The 19,272-nt window shown below is 40.3% G+C and overlaps 1 protein-coding gene across 11 annotated transcripts in view; it reads left to right on the top strand.

Moving 5' to 3' along the window:
* cacnb2a (calcium channel, voltage-dependent, beta 2a) overlaps nt 1–15,421 on the top strand; it is a 69,682-nt gene extending 54,261 nt beyond the window's left edge. For 9 of the 11 annotated variants that reach the window (XM_026179809.2, XM_080306060.1, XM_080306063.1 and 6 more), the window contains 11 exons: nt 337–459; nt 579–715; nt 840–916; nt 1,200–1,333; nt 5,191–5,271; nt 5,389–5,447; nt 8,018–8,127; nt 10,621–10,772; nt 12,499–12,594; nt 13,091–13,273; nt 14,399–15,421. In XM_026179809.2, the coding sequence (XP_026035594.2) occupies nt 337–459; nt 579–715; nt 840–916; nt 1,200–1,333; nt 5,191–5,271; nt 5,389–5,447; nt 8,018–8,127; nt 10,621–10,772; nt 12,499–12,594; nt 13,091–13,273; nt 14,399–15,136 (1,890 nt within the window). In that variant the 3' untranslated portion in view covers nt 15,137–15,421. Of the gene's footprint in view, nt 1–336; nt 460–578; nt 716–839; nt 917–1,199; nt 1,334–1,537; nt 1,558–5,190; nt 5,272–5,388; nt 5,448–8,017; nt 8,128–10,620; nt 10,773–12,498; nt 12,595–13,090; nt 13,274–14,398 lie in introns of all 11 variants that reach the window. The other 2 variants (XM_026179810.2, XM_080306066.1) reach the window with 1 other exon arrangement.
* Nucleotides 15,422–19,272: the final 3,851 nt, after the last annotated feature.

Here is a 19,272-nt window from a genome sequence, read left to right as displayed (position 1 = left end):
ACATGTTGCATCATTTGAACTTGTAACATGTGAGTGCTGTAGCATGTAGCAGAGAGACAGAAAAGCAGGCAGCTCATTTGTGGAGAGAAGACTAGACGAAGTCTGGATGAGTCAGAGGCTGCTGATATCTCTCACCCGGGGTTATTTTTACACCTCACACAAAGACGAGGATCACAGCTTGGCAGTAGTGTTCGAAAAAGATTAGAATAAAAACTTTTAGCAACTGTCTCCCCACTCGTGTTAGAATCTGTGCTTGATTTCCTCCAGTTTGAAAGCAAATTATCGCTTGTGAAATCTGACATTTTCTTTTTTTCCCTCCTTTGTCCCTTCTGCTAGATCAAACCAGTTGCATTTGCCGTCCGCACAAATGTCAGCTACAGCCCGAGTCACGACGATGATGTCCCTGTGCCAGGCATGGCCGTCTCCTTTGAGGCTAAAGACTTCCTCCATGTCAAAGAGGTGAGCTAGAGGTGTTGTTCAGTACGCTAGTTTGTCGATGCCATATGGAAAGAAAGATGACGGCAGCAATAAAAAGGAGGATGTTTGAGATGACTTTCTTGAATTTTGTGTATGTGTAGAAGTACAACAATGACTGGTGGATAGGACGCCTGGTGAAAGAAGGCTGTGAAATCGGTTTCATCCCCAGTCCAGTGAAGCTTGAAAACACTCGTATCCTCCAGGAGCAGAGAGCCAAGCAGGGCAAGTTCCACTCCAGGTAAACAGACTCGTGCACACCAAAGTCCTTTGCTTTAGCTTTGAGATAATTTATTATGAATGTGCACATCATTAGATATTCAATTTTGTTGGCCTAATGTTAAAAAATTTATTTATCATTTCAGTAAATTGGGAGCAAACTCATCATCTAGTTTAGGTGAAGTTGTTCCTAACTCACGGAAATCTACTCCTCCTTCATCTGGTAAGCAGCTTCAGGGGTGAAAGTCCAATTTTGTATTTAATAGATTTGTTAGTATTTTGAATCAACATTTAGTCACTGAAATCCAGCTGTAGGTAAGATGTACGTGTTCCTAACCTCAGTAAAACAGACATTATTTTTGCCATATCTGTACTTTTACATGTTTCATGTACTTTTTGTGTAGTACCTACATTCTGTGCTACTTTCAATGTAAATCCTACCCGCTACCTGTGACCTCCTGTCTTCACCTCCATGTGACGATGCTCTTGTCTGTCTGTGTGGGTAGCCATTGACATAGACGCCACAGGCTTAGACCCCGAGGACAATGAGCTTCCAGTCAACCTGCGCTCCCCTAAAGCCAGTCCAAACACTGTCATGTCACCCCTAGCAAAAGAGAAACGAATGCCCTTCTTTAAGAAGGTAAACTCTACCTGAGCTACCTGACCCTCGCTTCTTCTCTATCCGTCCGCACGGCTCTGACTAAAATGCCTATGGCTGCTCAGCTACACGCAGCGCCCCTCCTGTTTGTCTACACCATCGTCCTTGTCCCTCGGCGTTCACACCACACTTAGCATGCATGCCTTTTCCTAACCTCTCTCTTTTTCCTCTTTCGTCTTGCCACAGCTAAACAGAAGCAGAAGTCGGTAAGTCTTTGTGTGCACCGCACCAGCACAGCAGGGTGTGGGGATAACCTTCATGGTCTGAGCTGTGAAAAACTCTCAATGCATTTCCTAAGCATAGACTCACCAATGTACTCACACTACTCACCGCTCCTGCCAGCCTGTGTGTTGTAATTGTTTTGTGTGTAAATTTGGGATCTCAGTGTGAACAGCTTGTTTCTTGGTGAGAGCTACAATTGATGAGAAAAGTAATGCCATGGTCCTATCTTTTATCAATATGAAGCTAGAGTATAAAGGCAAAGAGAATAAAAACAGAAAACATGAAAAGCCAAGAAATGATGATTGACAAATTAAAGGAAAGCTTGAATCCTAACCTCTAGAGTCAGGAGATATGGATGTTCTGTCAACATCATAAAAGTCTTCGTCTTCAGGACATGAGGGGTCACTGAATCATTTTATAAGCAAAAAGTGGTCCAAATCATATACTACAGCACCATTTGACCTTAGAACTGAAGAAGCTTCTCGGATGAGAGGTGAAACGTCTTCAAGTAACTTAAAGAAGTCCAGACGCTTTTCTTTGCAAGCTCCTTTGAAAATGTGCTGAAGCCTCCTCAGGGTGGCTCTGCTGACACATTTGATAAATGACAAAGATTAAAACTAAAGAAACTCCTGTTACATTTCATTTATGTAAGTAAAACATATAATATAGTTTGATCTTGGTTTTATTTTTAATTCATTGAAGTGTTATTTCAACTTAGTTTTGGTTTAGCTTTAGTTCACTATAACATAATCAGGTCCAATCCTCCAGCAGACTAACAGAAACATGGAGACTGCCAAAGCACACTGAAACCTGTTTCTTTATTTGTAACATATCTGTAGGTCAACATAAAAACCTCATAAAGCAGCAGCTTGTTGTTTCATGCACTTTATATGGATTAAGCAAAGAATAATGAATTTATAAGCATTTGTGGTGCTGATGGGCAGCTTTAGAAGAGTTGTATCATTCTTCCCATGAAACTCTCAGCAAGAACTCAGTGGGGCATGTCTTTGCCCATTCTTATGCTTCACTACTCATATTTTTCATTAGTGACAGCTGAAATAAATAAATGCTGTTTGCTGTGGGACTTAAGGATATAGTAGAGCTTGTTTCCCATGATTACAGTGACCATGTAATCTAGAAGTTAAATATGCTACTGAAAGGATTTAAGCTGAGCTACATTGTTCATTGATGGCATGTTAGTCAGCAGTAGTGCGCATCAGTTCCCACAGCGTCTCTGGGGAAGCTCACTGACGACAGCGAATGCTAGATAGAAAATGTTTAGAGCTGAAGGGATGAGTAAGACGGAGCAACAGACTGCAACAAGAAAGTCTAAATAAATCGTCTGAAACACTTATCGTAAAGATAACACAGATCGAAAGAACCGCCCGGACATGAGGACAAATAAGGGATGACTAAGAAAATAATGTCAGCAGTCCTTTTAAGTAGCCAGAGAAAGCAGAAGTAAACCTTCTCTCTGTTTCTCGGCTCAAACACGCTGTTCTTCCAGACAGCGGGACACAGAGGTATGAGGGTCATTGGCTCGCTGTCACAGACCATAATGCATTTCCTCTCTGAAACCACATGCTAATATTTGCAAGGATTAAGAAGACAGTCTTAAAAACATTATACACAAATTTCCACTAAAACAGCGAGTTCACTAAAAACACAAATGCAAGAATGTATCAGAAGTTTCAGTAGTTTATAAATGTATTAGAAAAATAATTCGAATAGGGTTGCAAATAAAAAAATTTCATCTCTATGAATCAACTATTTTTTTCTTTATTAATATATGCATGTTCACCGTAAATTGTAAAAATACAAAAGTATTTGTGTGATTATATCAGTCTATGATCTCTCATAAACATACCACATGACATTCTGCACCGGAGAGCCTCACAGTCAAACACCCAGTGTTCAGCCTTAAATTAACTGTATTGGTAATAATCAAAATCATTTTTATGTTTCTGTAATGATTAATTAACAGAATGCACCAGTTCAATCAAAACCATATTTTCAATGCATGTTATTCATGAATGTTCAAACTTACTGTTTTACAAAAAAGCCCCCATTGTAAAACACAATATGAGTGTTGTTGTTAGTGTTATTATGTAGCTATTTATTTGCATTCCCAAAAAGAAAATGTAGTTTTAGTGGTTAAATGTTATGCTTGATTGATTCTTATTTTCTTCGAGGATTACAGTGTGCTGGATCAAATTTGGGTATAAAAACATGAATTCAGTTCATTTGCGTCATCAATAACAATATAATTTTTTACATTTCTAAAATATTATATAATAATAGGTGGTCTAATAAATATGCTAAGTGCTGCATGTGCATACTTGCAAGTATTTTTTAAGTGTAATTAAAGGCATCTTTATGGAAGCCCGTTTCCGCCACTAAAAAAAAAAAAAAGGATCCATAACTCAAAATTTCGAGTTATTTTCTCGAAATTTCGAGTTATTTTCTCGAAATTTCGAGTTATTTTCTCGAAATTTCGAGTTATTTTCTCGAAATTTCGACATATTAACTCAAAATTTTGAGAAAAGCAACTCGAAATTTCGAGTTCGCGCTGCCAATCAGTAATCTACGTGAATGACGTCATTTCCATGTTACCCGGAAGCTGAAGCCCTCAGCTACAAATGCTACAGCTAAGCTACCGGTATTACATCCAGTCGTGAATGCACAGATTGCTGAGTGTTTTCAGCCTGGCTTCACAAATGATGAAATCCCTGTGTTATTAGCTGAATCACATGGTGTTACTATCAGCAAACATACTTTAATTTGTTGGGATCCGTTTTTGAGTGCGCGGTCCTGCGCCATATGCTTCCGTGTAACAAGAAAGCGACCTCATTCACGTATATTTTTGATTGGCAGAGCTAACTCGAAATTTTGAGAAAAGTAACTCGAAATTTCGAGTTATATTTCTCGAAATTTCGAGATAATAACTCGAAATTTCGAGAAAATAACTCGAAATTTCGAGTTATGGATACTAGCTTCTTTTTTTTTTTTAGTGGCGGAAACGGGCTTCCATACATCTTAGAAGGCATCACATAAAAGAAAAATAACTGTTTATATTATGTGCAAAAGTCACATCATGGACTGTGTTGACCTCATAATAAGGTCAGTCGAAGTGTTGATTAAAAACAGGCTGTTCCACAAACTGAGGTCCGTTTTTGTCCGTACAGCAGTGAGCGAGTTTTTCTAACTGTGTCCTAATTTTGTGTTTTCAGTCAAAGCTTCTGTTGATCTACTCGGGCTTCTTTCTCACTCCCTGACTAACCTTTCCTATCATTTAGCTTCCCTTTTATTCAGCGGAATTAGAACCATGACACGAGAGACTCGATCTGACATACATAAATATTTTTCGTTTATGGTAACCTCCTTTGAAGTGTCATCATTAAAGTTTCTGCAGCAAACTGCCAAATCGGTTATAAATCAAAGCTTGTTTGTTTTTTTTCGAACCAGCTCGGACGTCCCGTTTCATGGTTCATAATGTTTCAGTGCTTTTAAAATGTCTACTTCGTTGTTTTTCCACCCCCTTAAGTGATTTGTGATGGTGAGCGTTTACTTTGTCTCCATAAATGTGTAACTGTTTTTCTTCTTCTCTCCTTCTGAAGACGGAGCACATTCCTCCGTACGACGTTGTGCCTTCCATGCGGCCTGTGGTTCTGGTTGGACCGTCACTGAAGGGCTACGAGGTGCATCAAAGCTTCAACTTTCCAAACACAACACTGAATTTTCTTTAGTATTTTCTTTAGTAGTTTAGAAAACCTGACTCATTGACTCTTGTTCTCTCTCCTGAATCTCGTTTGCAGGTGACAGACATGATGCAAAAAGCGCTGTTTGACTTTTTGAAACACAGATTTGAGGGAAGGTAAGCTTCCTGTGACCTTTTTAAAAACACAAGCTCCCATCCCGCTTCCTTCCTCACTCTTCTAAGTCTATAGGCTGGTATTTATCTCTCCCTCGAGGTTAGCTGAGGGAGTGTGTAACAAGTTTGTTTGGCCTGGAGATGTGTGCCGCTGCTTTAAATAGGCCCTCTCCATGTCCTTAATAGGCCATAATGGGCCCTAGAGCCGAGCAGGATTCTCCTTACTCAATGCTGAGTCCATCCTCCCACCCGGAGCAGAGAGGTTTTTTAGTTTAGAAGTTGCACAACACGAAGATCCACTCAGATCATCAGCAGCTGCGGAGAATACCGTTTGATCTGCTGATTTGTTTTAAACAAATTTACACCTGTAAGTAATTCCCTGCTGCTGCTCTCTGACATTTGTCTTTGATTTGGTGTTAGTTTTTCTTAGTTGGTTTGGCACAGTTTTCACCTGGCAATCGAGATTCCTACGCCGTGTGCGAGTCTCAAATGCACAGCGCATTTTTATATGCGCTCTCTTGTTGCTTTGGTACAGAATCCTCAGTTATGGGCTGCAAAAGACATGTTTTTTCATAAGCATACACATGTTATAAATCCTCAAAATGTATAAAATAAATGTTTAAATTATTAAACTTTAATTTATCTTGTGTAAAGTTCGTGTTACTAAAGTTAGTAACATGCCCAAACTCAAATATAAACACATACTGTTCATAGCGCTGTTTCCGGAGTTTTACATGTTTGATTTCTATTCAGTGCAGTTTCGTTTAGTTCCCACAGTGGATGTGCTCTTTTCACTTCAGTTTTTGTGTTTTTCGCTAGCTTTAGTGTTCGTTTTTGTTATTGACATGGGTGGTTTTGCCGGAGTTTCAGAGCAAGACGTGACATAGTACAGCAAAGCAAACAACTACAGACAACCACAGTCACACAGACATCTCAGTCCCAGTAAACATATGCACCAAAGCCTCGTCAGCCTGACAGCGTTGACACGTTTGACCGAGCCGACAAAGACTTAAACTGAAAACATTTCTCGTATTTTTTTTTATTTAGTTTTGTAGGGACAAATATTATTTTAGTTCGTTTTATTTCAGTTAATGTTTTTCCAGCAAATACAGATCAGACATTAACAACATCCACATGGTTTTTATGTGGGATACTTTTCCTTTATTTATATAACACAGCAGATAGACAGAGGAAAGAGAGGGGAGGAATGGCATGCAGCAGAGCTCCCCGGGTGTTCAACCACTGACTGAGCTGTTAAGGCTCTTTAGCTCATGTTCGTTGTATCTACAAAATCTGGAAAAGTTAGTGAAACCATGCACAGCACTCCCCAAAACACCTCCAAATGTCTGCAGGGAAGGGTGAGCAGTTGTGATATAGTATCAGTATTGACAAACTGTTTGCATTTGATGAACACGATCAATGAAAAACAATACAATACGACTTCATTGTCCGCTTAGGGAAATTCGTCAGGGACTGAAGTGCTGTCACAGAAGCTGCCTTTGCAACAAGTCAATAAGCATTAAAAGAAAAGAGAAATAAATAAATAGATGAAGAACATTAGTGTAAAGTATATTTTCTTGGCATTTGTGCTCGTGTTAAGATGTAATCATTAATGGTGTCCCAGTTGGTTGAGCTGTAATGGTAACAAGTCACATTCTTCTTTTAGTAGAACAGGGGTGGTGGATTTTTTTGTTTGACTAACTAGGTCATGGTTTCTCAAAGGAATTGCTGCTGAGTTCTTCAGATGTATTTTTGGAAGCGTTGAGCATCGCAAAGCAAGTGCTGTTCAACTGCAGTATATTTAATAGAGAAGCAAACATTTCTACAACCAGTATCTCTAATTCTGGGAAACCAAACATCAACAAAAACAAGCAGCACTGCACAGCAGAGGTTAAACGTGTAGATTTTAATTTAGAGTGAACTGTCCCTTTACCCTGGAGTTCCTGTGTGTAGGACACCACCTTTATGACACGAGAGCCTTTACTTAAAGCAACAATGAAGGGAAGTCTCATTTTAGTCACATATACGCCGATCTGGTATCACATTTTGAACACTGACGGGTGAGGTGAATAACACTGATTATTATCATCATGGCACCTGTTAGTGGGTTGGTGGGATACATTAGGGGAACATTAGGAGACTAAGTCAGAGCAACTCCAAAACTGCAGCTCTTGTGGGCTGTTCCCGGTCTGCAGTGGTCACTATCTAGTGATCCTCTTTCCGATCCAACAGACAAGCTATGGTAGCTCAAATTTCTGAAGAAGTTAATGTTGGTTGTGGTAGGAAGGTGTCAGAATACACAATGCATTGCAGTTTTTTAGCTGTTTAGCAAAGCAGGGACCAACACACTATTAGCCAGGTGGCCATAATGTCATGCCTGATCGCTGTAGCCTAAATGTTTATAGTGAGCATGATGCAGGGCTTTCAATGACGTGATGATTGTTCTTAATGCTTTGAGAACTGCAGCAGTGTTTCAGGAAATGTGCTCAAGCAGTGGATAAAAACTGCTGCCCTCAGCAACATCTCGTTTTAAGCCCAGATCTACTGATTACTTCTCCCATTTCTCGTGACAGAATATCAATCACTCGAGTCACGGCGGACATCTCTCTTGCCAAACGCTCGGTCCTGAACAATCCCAGCAAGCACGCCATCATCGAACGCTCCAACACACGCTCAAATTTGGGTAAGTTTCTTAGAAAACTCTACACCTGGGAACATCTGGTGTTTTGATTCATAATGTTTTCAAGGAGACCAGCTTACGTAGCAAAAAGGAAGGAAACGATTAAAGAAACTCTTGACAATGGTAACGATAACTCTAGACGGCCCTGAATGGCCTTGGCTGGCCTCTTTTGTTTGGGATGAAAGATGGAGCGCAAACATGCAGTAATAAGTTCAAGAGCTGCTCTGATTTGACTGAGGTTGATTGGGGTTTAGATGTGATTAGAATGAAACAGATTCCGGAGTCAAACAGAGGTGACAAGGCTAATCTCTGCTATGTATCACCAGAAGCATCAGTCAGCAGCCACAGCAGAGGAAGAAGGCAGGAAAAAGCATAAAATAGAAGCACATCGTGTGTTAAAAGTGCAGTTTTTTAATGATTACAGAGAGCCGCCACACTATAACTTTGACTTTGTTCTTCTTCAGATAACGAAGTCTTTGTCAAACCTACTTTTTCATTTAATATACTAAACATAAAGCTTTTAAAGTTAAGGACCACTCAGGGTGTGTTTTGTCATTCTTTTGTTCTTATTTTGTCTCTCAAAGCTTTTGTTTTCCTGCCAAAAGAGCAAAGAGTTATGCATTTGCTTTCTATGTAATTTAAGGCTTTTTAAGAGAATTTTACCATCAAAAGTGACATTGGCTTGAAGCTGTGCTCCTTTAAGATGGATGAAATGATTTCAGGAAAAGTTGGAAACACGTGAAACTGGTGACCCTCTGTGGCATTTTTAAGTTGGAAAATGAGATTTTGAATGAGCTGTTAGGCTGGAATGTTTTCATGTTATCTTCAGACTGTCGGGACTGGAAGTCATGGAGCTTGGCCGTGATTTCTCTCCGGACTGGGCCTTCCTGAGTTATTTGTAGGATTGTTTTTGCAGTCACGTCGTCATCTGCTGGAGTGGGAGTTGTGTGATGTAAGAGTCGGTATCTGTTAGAGGTAACATAATGTGGCTCCTCACTCACTCAGAGCTATTAGTCTCCAAGCCGTGTCCCTGAAGTCATGATGTCTTTTGAATATTTAAGTCTCTGTGAGGCAGAAAGAGCTATGCCCTAAATCACTGATGCAGGCTCAGATTTTTAAAAGGCGTACTATATGACTAATGGACTCTGAGCAGTCATAAAAATTCATCTTTAATAATAACTAATAATCATTTTTTTAGCCACGCTTTCAGTGTGGCTCTAGGGATCCACATTAAAATGGGATGTCTCAACAACTAATGGATGGATTGTTGCAAAAATTTGCGCAGATATTCAAAATAAATTGAAATCACACTTGGGATCCTTTTTAATCTAGTGCCATCGTCAGGTATAAATCTGTCAAATATATATTTGTACAGTGGTGGATGGTCACATTAAACATGCCCCTAGTTTCCAGTAATGAGGCCAGCAAAAGTAAGGCAAGTAATCCCTATGAGCCAAAAGACAATGTTTTTTACACTCATGGATCTGTATGACATCACTTGTGTTTACGAGAGGCAGCCAATTACAAGAGTCAGCTTAAAGAGAGAGGGGGTGGAGCTAAAACAACTTCTTTCAGACAGTAGATGAACTTAAGGCATGCATCATTGTTCGGTTTAAGATAAATAAGGAGTATTTTTAACTTTAAATCATACACAGCTACTCTAGGATAGTCCATAATAAAATATGGAGTTAGGAGTATCTTTAATATTGTGAATATTTTGCAATAAATTAAGCATAAATATTAATGGGGCCTATTATGTTCATTTTCTGTCATCCTAGCAGAGAGCTGATCTGCGATAACGAACTCAGCTGTTAAAAGACGAGATCCTTTTTGTTTTTATTCTTTTTGTTTTATCAGTAATCATGAAATATATTTGCACAGGCACATCAAAACAACTTGTGAGGTGTTTTTAGATGACACTACAAGATTTGTGATGTCTTTGAAAGTCAGCAACAGAGGATATATTGGTGTTAATCGGGGTTTCGGAAGTGAACTTAATCATTAAGGGGATCTGGTAAGAATGCATGAAAGAAATCAGCTATTAAGTTATGATCTGGTGCATGAAAGTTTATTTATCCAACTTTAAATTAATTGCAGTTGTGAGTATGAATGGGGAAACAACACCAGTGGACTGCTCAGTGTGGAAAATAAACAAAGACAAGATTAGACTTAAGCCTCTTGGTCATAAACTTCCATAAACATAAATATAGTTATTGGTTATGCTAACAAAGAAATGGCTAAGTTGAACTTGAGTAGCAGGATTGTCGCCCAATGAGAAGGTGAAAAAGAGAGTGCAGATTTTGAGTAAGGAGTGAAAATAGGGGGATTTCAATCAAGTGGCAAAGAAAGAAAAGAGGAAGTGTGCCACTGATAAACAAAGTGCAAAACAAACCAGTGTTACACAAGCTACTATCATGATAAATCCCCCTGACGACTGATAAGAAATAATTTCCTGCTCTGAAAAGAATAAACCCAGACCTCTGTGTCTCCCTTCAGCTGAAGTCCAGAGTGAGATTGAGCGAATTTTCGAATTGGCGCGGACGTTACAGCTGGTGGTTCTGGACGCCGATACCATCAACCACCCGTCACAGCTGGGAAAGACTTCCCTCGCCCCCATCATTGTCTACGTCAAGATCACCTCACCCAAGGTAAGAGAAATGATGTCTGTAGGAACAGAGAGGAACAGATGCACTTGCCAGTGTACATGTGCTATGATGGAAAATAAGGACAGTGAGAAAACGGCTCAGCAGATGTTCCCTGTACTCTCATAAACGTGTTAGTCAGCTCCGCTGGTTTATGTGTGTCTGTCTTCACGTCGTCCTGTCTTGTCACCGCTTGTATTGTCTCTCTGCAACTGCTCTCTGGCTTTAAATCCAGCATGTCAGATGTGACTGCTACTTTGAGAGTGAGAAAATGCGTGAGAGGACTGATTCATCACTTCGACCTTCAACAAGTGTACAAAAGGCTCATGAGTCAGTGATCAATAAAAAGCACATCTCAGAAAATGAGAGAAAGCAATAGCTGATGAACAGACACGAGATGCCAGCTTTAAATCACAGTGGCAGCAGATTAAATCACACTCGAAGTGGGGAAAATAAATTGCTCTTTATCACCTGGCCTCTTAATTACACCCAACTGCTGCTTCTTATACACTAAGTGTAACTTTTAATATGTTGTATTTGTATAAATCACAGTTAAATGAGTAGAATTACTCAACTTCATTAGCAACTGCACAAATGAATGTAAAGACATCGTACGAGCTAAATATTCTGTATCAAAAGTAAAAATAGCCAAAATTGCTGCATTAAATTATTTCAGGCAACACGGCTGTTTAATTTTCATGCCTCCCAAAATGGTCTTGGATGTGGCAGTATTTATTTTGGGAAGGTTATATTTATTTATGACATACACAAAGTCTATTTAATGACAGAAGTTTGACATTAGCCATCAAATATCACCACGTGGCACGAACCTGGTAGTTTGTGGAAAATATTGAATGTTTATTCTACAGTAGTAGCACATTGCAGCCTGCCGCACACATAAAACAAAAGTATATTTCAATACAAAAAGTAGTTTTCATATCATATTTATATATACTCTATATGCACAGTTGTACAGAGATGCAGGGGGTCCCACTGTTGCCTCTCAGCAAGAAGGTCACGTGTCCGAAGGTGGCCCGTCGAGTGGAGCTTCTTCCCACAGTCCAGATACATGCATGTTATGTTAACTAGTGATTTTAAATTGACCATAGGCATGGTTGTGACTGGTGACCTGTCTCTGGTATGCCCCGCCTTTCACCCTGTGACAGCTGGGTATGATAAATGGATAGTTGGATGGATATCCAGTATAACCACAAATAAATACAGTGTGCTGGTGTTAAAATGAGCAGGGTTATTGTTTATTATCTTTTTCACAAACTAGTTAGCAACTTACTGATAGGAGGGAAAAGAGTTATGCTTTTTCTGCATTGTTTTCTGTAAACAAACAAAAATCCCACATGCTGACTGGACAACATACCCGATGATACTCTATATTTCAAGAACAGATTATAATCACCAAGAGAAATATATTGGTCAGGCTCTAGATATCATATATAAGTGCCAATGGCAGATTTAATTGACCAGTTGAGCCTTAGGATTTGAGGTTTTCAACCCACATTTATGGGGTCTCATCTAAAAATGGGTTTTAAAAATTCATTACTATCTATCTGTAGTGCTGTAAAATGAATCCTTCTAAGATTACATTAATTGTCCACCTCCAAAAGAAGCTCCTGTTTAAAGCTGAGAAACTTGTGTGCTGCACGCACAAAGCTTTAATTTAAGTTTGTCAAAAACAGCCGTGACCTTCTTGCCTTTCGTCCTCATTTGCCTTCAGGTGTTACAGCGGCTCATCAAGTCCAGAGGCAAGTCGCAGGCCAAACACCTCAATGTCCAGATGGTGGCCGCCGACAAGCTGGCTCAGTGCCCTCCTGTAAGTCTCCACAGCGGACCGAAATTACTGCCAATTTTAATCCAGTGTGTGAAATAACTTGGAGTTTTGTTCTTTTTGGCTCTGGGTTTTAATTTGTGCATATCTGAAGTCAGGTTTTGTTTATTCCTTTATAATTTCTGCCAGTTCTATTTCCGTCCCTCTCTAATCTGCTTACTTATTATTTTAGAAAATGAGGCAAACCCTCCAGTATTGTGAAAGCGGAGGTTTAATTTCATTTAAATAGCAGTCAGTATCTTTAGGGATTTACAGTTTAAGATTTTCTGCAAAATGAATACTTAATGTTATCTAGTGTCTAATCCTGTGAGTTGTTTCTAACTTGCCCCGATGGTTTTTTTTATCGTTTTTTGTTTCCTTAAAGATCACTTTAAGTCTTTTAATGTGAAGTTCCACATCAGCGCTGGCTGGTTTTGTTGACCCTGTCATGTCTCCGTTCCATTTCCTTCAACTCTGACTGCGCCCGTTTCGCCTTTCGCAGGAAATGTTTGACATCATTCTTGATGAGAACCAGCTGGAGGACGCATGTGAGCATATGGCCGATTACCTGGAGGCCTACTGGAAAAGCACTCACCCCACCAGCTGCAGCCCCCCTGACCCAGTGCTAGCAAAGCTACCCACAGCCAGCCTGCCCTCCAGCACGGCCCCGGTCTCTGGCGTGCAGGTACAAGTGCTGAGCATACTCTGGGCCAAGGGAGGCCATGGAAAAGGAGGGGATCCAGAAGTGTGGGAGGCAGGATTAGAAAGGAAGAGATGAAAGAAATCAGAGCGTTGAAGAATTACAAAATGTTGTAGTTTGCATCTACAATGTCTGCTAAAAGTCTTTACTTTTCTCATATTATGTTATTCTTTAACATATGCACTACAGGTAATGTGTAAATTAAGAATAATCTACTTTATCTAGGATAGGTACAAGGGTATGAAATACTAAGGAAGAAACTGAATTTAAAATGCTCTACAAGAACCTTCTGATGCATAAAGAGGAACTAGATCAGAGAAAACATCAAATATAAAAGGACGAACAGGAGCTGACAGCAAGAAAAGAGTTAGCAGAGACAAAACACGCTTCAAGAGATGGGAACAAAATTCATATTAACAGGTCAAAACAATGCTGTTATCACGTTCAGTTGATTAATCGTGGCTGATGCTGATGATACAGGAGACCCCTGAAGTTTAACTACCACAAAACATGTAAAACTAAATAGAATAAAAACAGTTTAGAGACAGTTTGGACGTAGACAGAGAGCTGGACTTTAGTATTTAACATGAAATCATTTATTTTACTTTTAATAGTTCCTTTTCTAATGTAGTTCCTTTTCAGCTCAGCTCTAAACCATTGTTTTTGTTTAATATATTTTATAACAACCCTCACCGTTATGGGCAGTTTCAGTCATCTGTAAATGCTGCATAATCCCCTTATCTGCCCTTTCTCTATCCACTGCCATCACAATGTAAGACTGAGAGCGAAGAAAACGCTGATATTGATGAGGAGCAGGAGTGAGCTTGTATTTGCTAGTGTGGTAAGTGCGGCGAGGTCGAGTGATGAAAGCTGAAGCCGAGGAGCACGCCTTGCTTTTTTTGAGTTCTTACTCCTGGGTCAGAGTCGGCCGTGAATGGATTTGACGAGAAAGCGTGTGTGTTCAAGTGTGACATCTTCTTCTTTGTAGTTCTGTGTGAATTTTGGTGAAACAACTGGGGTGGTGTGATTTTTAGTTTGCGTGTGCTTGCTGTGATGTTTTCTGGTTTTGTATGTGTCATCGTACTGACTGATGTGTGTCGCTAATCTCAGGGAAACAGTACAGAGCAGAAGGGAGATAAAGTGGAGGGGAAAGGCTCCAGAGAGGATTACCAGCACCACCATCACCGTCACCACCATCATCACCACCACCAGAGCCTGGACCAGGGCGATGCTGACGCAGAGGGGGAGGAGGAGGGCAACGAGGAGGAGAGGCCTCTTAGGACAGAGTCATCCAGGAGATCCCAACACGTCCACCACCGGTCATCTTCTACCAGGACTGAACACCACAACCACCATCACCACCACCACCATCACAGCAGTAAAGCCAAGGGCCTCTCCCGGCAAGAGACTTTGGACTCTGAGACCCCCGAGAGCAGGGAGAGCCGAGAAAGTCGAGAGAGCAAGGACTCGGCTTGTACTGAGCCGCGCACTCAGCGTCTTCAGCAGGAAGAGGAGGACGATGAGGATCAAGGGGAGGGGCATCCCCAGCAGCAACAGCATTACGAGCCACTGCCCCACCGGGACCACAACCACCATCACCACCACCACCATCACCGCAGCGGGGCGGACGAGGCCGGTCACAGCACGGGACACCAGCGCTCCAAAGAGCGCGAACAGGACCACAATGAGCGGAACAAGCAGCGCTCTCACCACCACCACCGGCCAGCACGCGACCACCACCATCACTACTACGACCGGGACAGAGAGAGGGACAGAGAAGGGGAGGTAGCTCCAAAAAAGAGGGGTGAGGCAGGGGAATGGGCCAGAGACTCATACATCCACCAGTGACAGACCAGAACCCCTCCCAAGGCCCTCCTGGACTCTGTTCTGTCCTCCCATCGTGCTGCTATACCCTGAAAAACCACAGCATCCTATTTATGTACACTTCTTTGTAAATGCTGTTGCATCTTTTTCAATGGCAGGATTTTGATTACATAGATACAAATATAAATATATGAATATATGTATGTGTGTATCTATGCATAGACGTTGTTTATGTGTGGATATGCATGAATATTCTCAAATATGCATATTTTAAACCTGTGTTTGATAAAGCATGACACAAAAGCAGAATTTTTTCTGTACTGAGCTGTGCTTTCTGTGATTAGCATTATAATTTTTATTGTTTCTAATATTATTATTATTATTATTATTAAGTTGTATTGCTTGCTACCACTTGAATAATTTGTTCCTTCAGACTACTGCGAGGGTTGACCAGCCATCATACTTTGATGTTGTAGTTGCAGAATAGTTTGACACTTTGGGAAATAACACTTGCCTACATAGTTGCCAGTTTATTATGTACACCTAATGAGTGTAGGGCAGCACGGTGGCACAGTGGTTAGAACTGTTGCCGCACAGCAAGAAGGTCCTGAGCTCAATTCCACCATCAGGCCAGGGTCTTTCTGTGTGGAGTTTGCATGTTCTCCCCGTGTTTGCGTGGATTTCCTCCAGGTACTCCAGCTTCCTCCCACAGTCCAAAGACATGCAGTTTGTGGGGATAGGTTAACTGATTAATCCAAATTACCCATTAGTGTTAATGTGCGCGCGAATGGTTGTCTGTCTCTCTGTGTTAGCCATAACACTTCCCATAATTACATTGAAAACTATAGAAACTACTCATTTTCTAAGTAGTCTGCTTGTACACCTCTGGACTGCTTTCAGAGCTGCTCCTGTTTTTAGTTTTAGGTCACTTGAGACCTTGCACATTTGTGCTGATTTAACCACAAACCTCAAAAGAGCTTCTGTTTTAAACAGATCAGCTTTAAGGTTTATCATGATTGTAACTCATCGTGATAATTAGCTTTCAGGCTACAACCAAGCAACCAAACAGAGTCCAACCCCAGTGACAGTGCTTTAGGTCAGGACCATGCTCGTTTTTGTCTTCATATTTTCAAGATTCACATAGTTGTCAGTTTATCCACCAGGACCAGACTGTTTTACGAATGTTCTGAGGCACGCATTTGTGGGGAGAGGACCTGAATGGTGGCCTGTACCGTCTATAAATGTCCTACTACAAATAGTCTGAAATACACTTAAAATAGCAGCAGTTCTTGAAGTGATCAAGGGGTCCACAAGGAGACAACTTTGATTGGTAGACTGGACAAAACGGCAGACACAAATCCCTTTTGGGGTTGTGTCAAGAAGAAAATCCAGTGTAAAAACTCTACCAAACCTACCCACTGTGAGTAAGGGATCAGCCAAGCGTAGCATCTCTAAGAAGCTTAACAGCTTTCAGTACTTTAGTAAGTATAAATCACAGATTTGAGAATAATCATAAAGTTGAATCAATGACTGTTTGATTTAAAAAATAACTGAATACTATACTCTTCATAAATGCAGCACTGTTATATCAGACTGCATTGATTTTTAGCAGGTGAAAAACTTGATACCACTCTCATATCTGTAGGAATGTAGAGCCAACAGCAGGTTAGCTTAGCACAAATAAACAGGAGGAAAGAGCTCATGTGAACAGTTTCTCTGAAGGTAAAAACCACCTACCAGCACCTCTAAAAGCTCAACAATTACCATTTTGTGTTGGTGAAATCTGTACAAACCCTACAAATAACAGGTTGTGGCATTACTGGGGGAGGGGGATTCGTATATGAGAGTGGTATCGCTCTAACTCTAACAGCGTATTTCCCAAAGTGTCAAACTGCTCGTTTTATGTTCATCACTTACTGCTTAGTTTCTTTTTTTGATTCCACGGGTTTTAGATGTTACGTTTTAACATATTCATGCCTTCTTGCAGGCGCACCTTAGTCTTGCCTTACAAGACAGACAAAGAGTTCTCCAGTAACTTCCTCTCAACACATGCAGTACTGTTCTTTGTATGGGTCCAGAAACATTTTATAACATTGGAACAGGCTTTTTCACATTGGTTTCAAGTGAAAGGGATTTGATATAACATTCCCACCAAATCGTAGGTCCTGATGATTCATCTTGGATTAATCCTGACCCCTTTTCTAACGAATTCCATTTAAGTCCTACTTTGATTTCTTAGTACAAACAATGCTAATTTTAGGATTTGTTGTTCAGTGTGGGTATTTCTGAAATTCCAAAGAAACAAAAATAATTCCAAGTGTTTACCAGATAAATATTGCCTTTAAGTTTTTGCCCTCTTTTCACTCTTCTGATTAAAATAGAGGATCTGGTTAATGGATTTGGGGATATTTTACCTGCTCTATATGCCTGAGTCAACAACATCATCAAAACCTGAATAGACTTTAGTTGATCTTTGAGTCCGTGCACTCTGGCCCTCTGTTTACACACCATCTCCTCACCTTTTTTTTAAATGTTTTTTTTGCCTGATAATTGTAATTATAAAAACTCGTCCATTTCTATGCTACATTGGTAGCACTACAGATTTTATAACAGTGTACATGTGTACATATTGCATAAATACGAAGAATAAAGTTGGAAACAAACGACTGACGCAGTGGGAGACCGTTTTGATGTTTGTGTCAGCAGAAGACCCAGACAGAGGAGGGAAACGGTGCGTCTATAAATAGTCATCTGAAACTCCACTAAAAAATTGAGGTAGACTCACCGGCCTGCCTCCTGAGTTGTCATGACAACCCCGACATGAATGACAATGCTGAGGGGATGATTCTAATATAGGAAGCTGCCTCGACACACACTCACAGCTGCCTTCATAACAGACAAACTCGGAGATGAGGCATATTTGATCTTGAATTTTAATGTGAAATCGGGGAAAAACAAATCTTCAGTGGTGCAGCGAGTCCGCACTCACATGCAGCTTAGATGCAGGGAGGTGAAGTGCAGCGCAGACAGATGTGTGCGTGGACTGATAAGAGTCTGATGTTATTCCCAGGAAAGGGGATTGAGCTGAGGTCATAGTGAAGGTCCTCAAAATACTGCGTGTCAGAAGAACGGGACAGATGTCGGTGCACTGCTGGCACGGATCTATAAATTGCACACAGGCTGCGGATTTATTGGACATCCATTTTAAATTTGCACTGAATAAATTAGTTCCTATATTTGGCAACCATAAGCACGTGTGAACATGTAGCAATATGTAACACACTATAATGTGTGTGAGCAGATATGAAGTGGAAGTGGAGAATCAATTATTTTACCAAGCCTTTCATTATGGGAACATCGGAAAGCTTTGAAAAATTGAAGATCATAAGATCACACAGAGAAATAAGATGCCATTGAATGTCGATTTTCATCGCACCAAATATCTAGACCCCAAATATTCTAATGAATATGAAAAAGTGCCAGATGTTTCTGTAACATTTTAAGCCTTTTCTGTCTAACAAACCATTTTAATTAGTAATTTAAGCACAAAAGGCACCTAACTGAAGAGACGAGCCAGTGTTGTACAACATACAACAGAGAAAAGAAGCAACTAAATTGTATATTTAGGCAAAAACAATCGATGGCTGTCAAGAAGCCAATGATTAGGAAAGCAAACAGGGAGAACATTTAATTTGAGGTATGCCAAGTTATGCAAGAACTTAGCTTAAAATCAGTGGTAACAGGTCTGATTGAGCAATGCATCCAAATTATTACCAATGCAATAAAAAAAATACCTGGATAAAAGACACAATGGAACACTATCAGTCATGGCCCAGACCTCAACATCAATGAAGCAGTTTGGGATGATCTTACAGAGAATGAAACACAAGCAGCAAACATCCAAAGAAGAGCTCTGAAGCCCAGAAAATTATCTATTTTTGGGCTATCAAGCTCTTTAGCAGTTTTTTGTCCTGTATAGTAATATTCTATGCACCTGTTTTTCTAGCAAAATATAAAGAAATGAGGGGTGGCGGTATTTTTTTGAATGTCAGTGCGTGACGTTTGTCTGGGATGTGTTGACTAAATGTTCAAATATAAGACGATTTGTGTTTTGCTTGCATAAAAAGGAATAAATAACAAAAGAGAAAAAGGAAAAAAAA

The sequence above is a fragment of the Astatotilapia calliptera genome, chromosome 9, assembly GCF_964374335.1.
Source record: "Astatotilapia calliptera chromosome 9, fAstCal68.1, whole genome shotgun sequence".
NCBI lineage: Eukaryota > Metazoa > Chordata > Actinopteri > Cichliformes > Cichlidae > Astatotilapia > Astatotilapia calliptera.
This window is presented reverse-complemented; position numbering and strand designations above follow the sequence as displayed.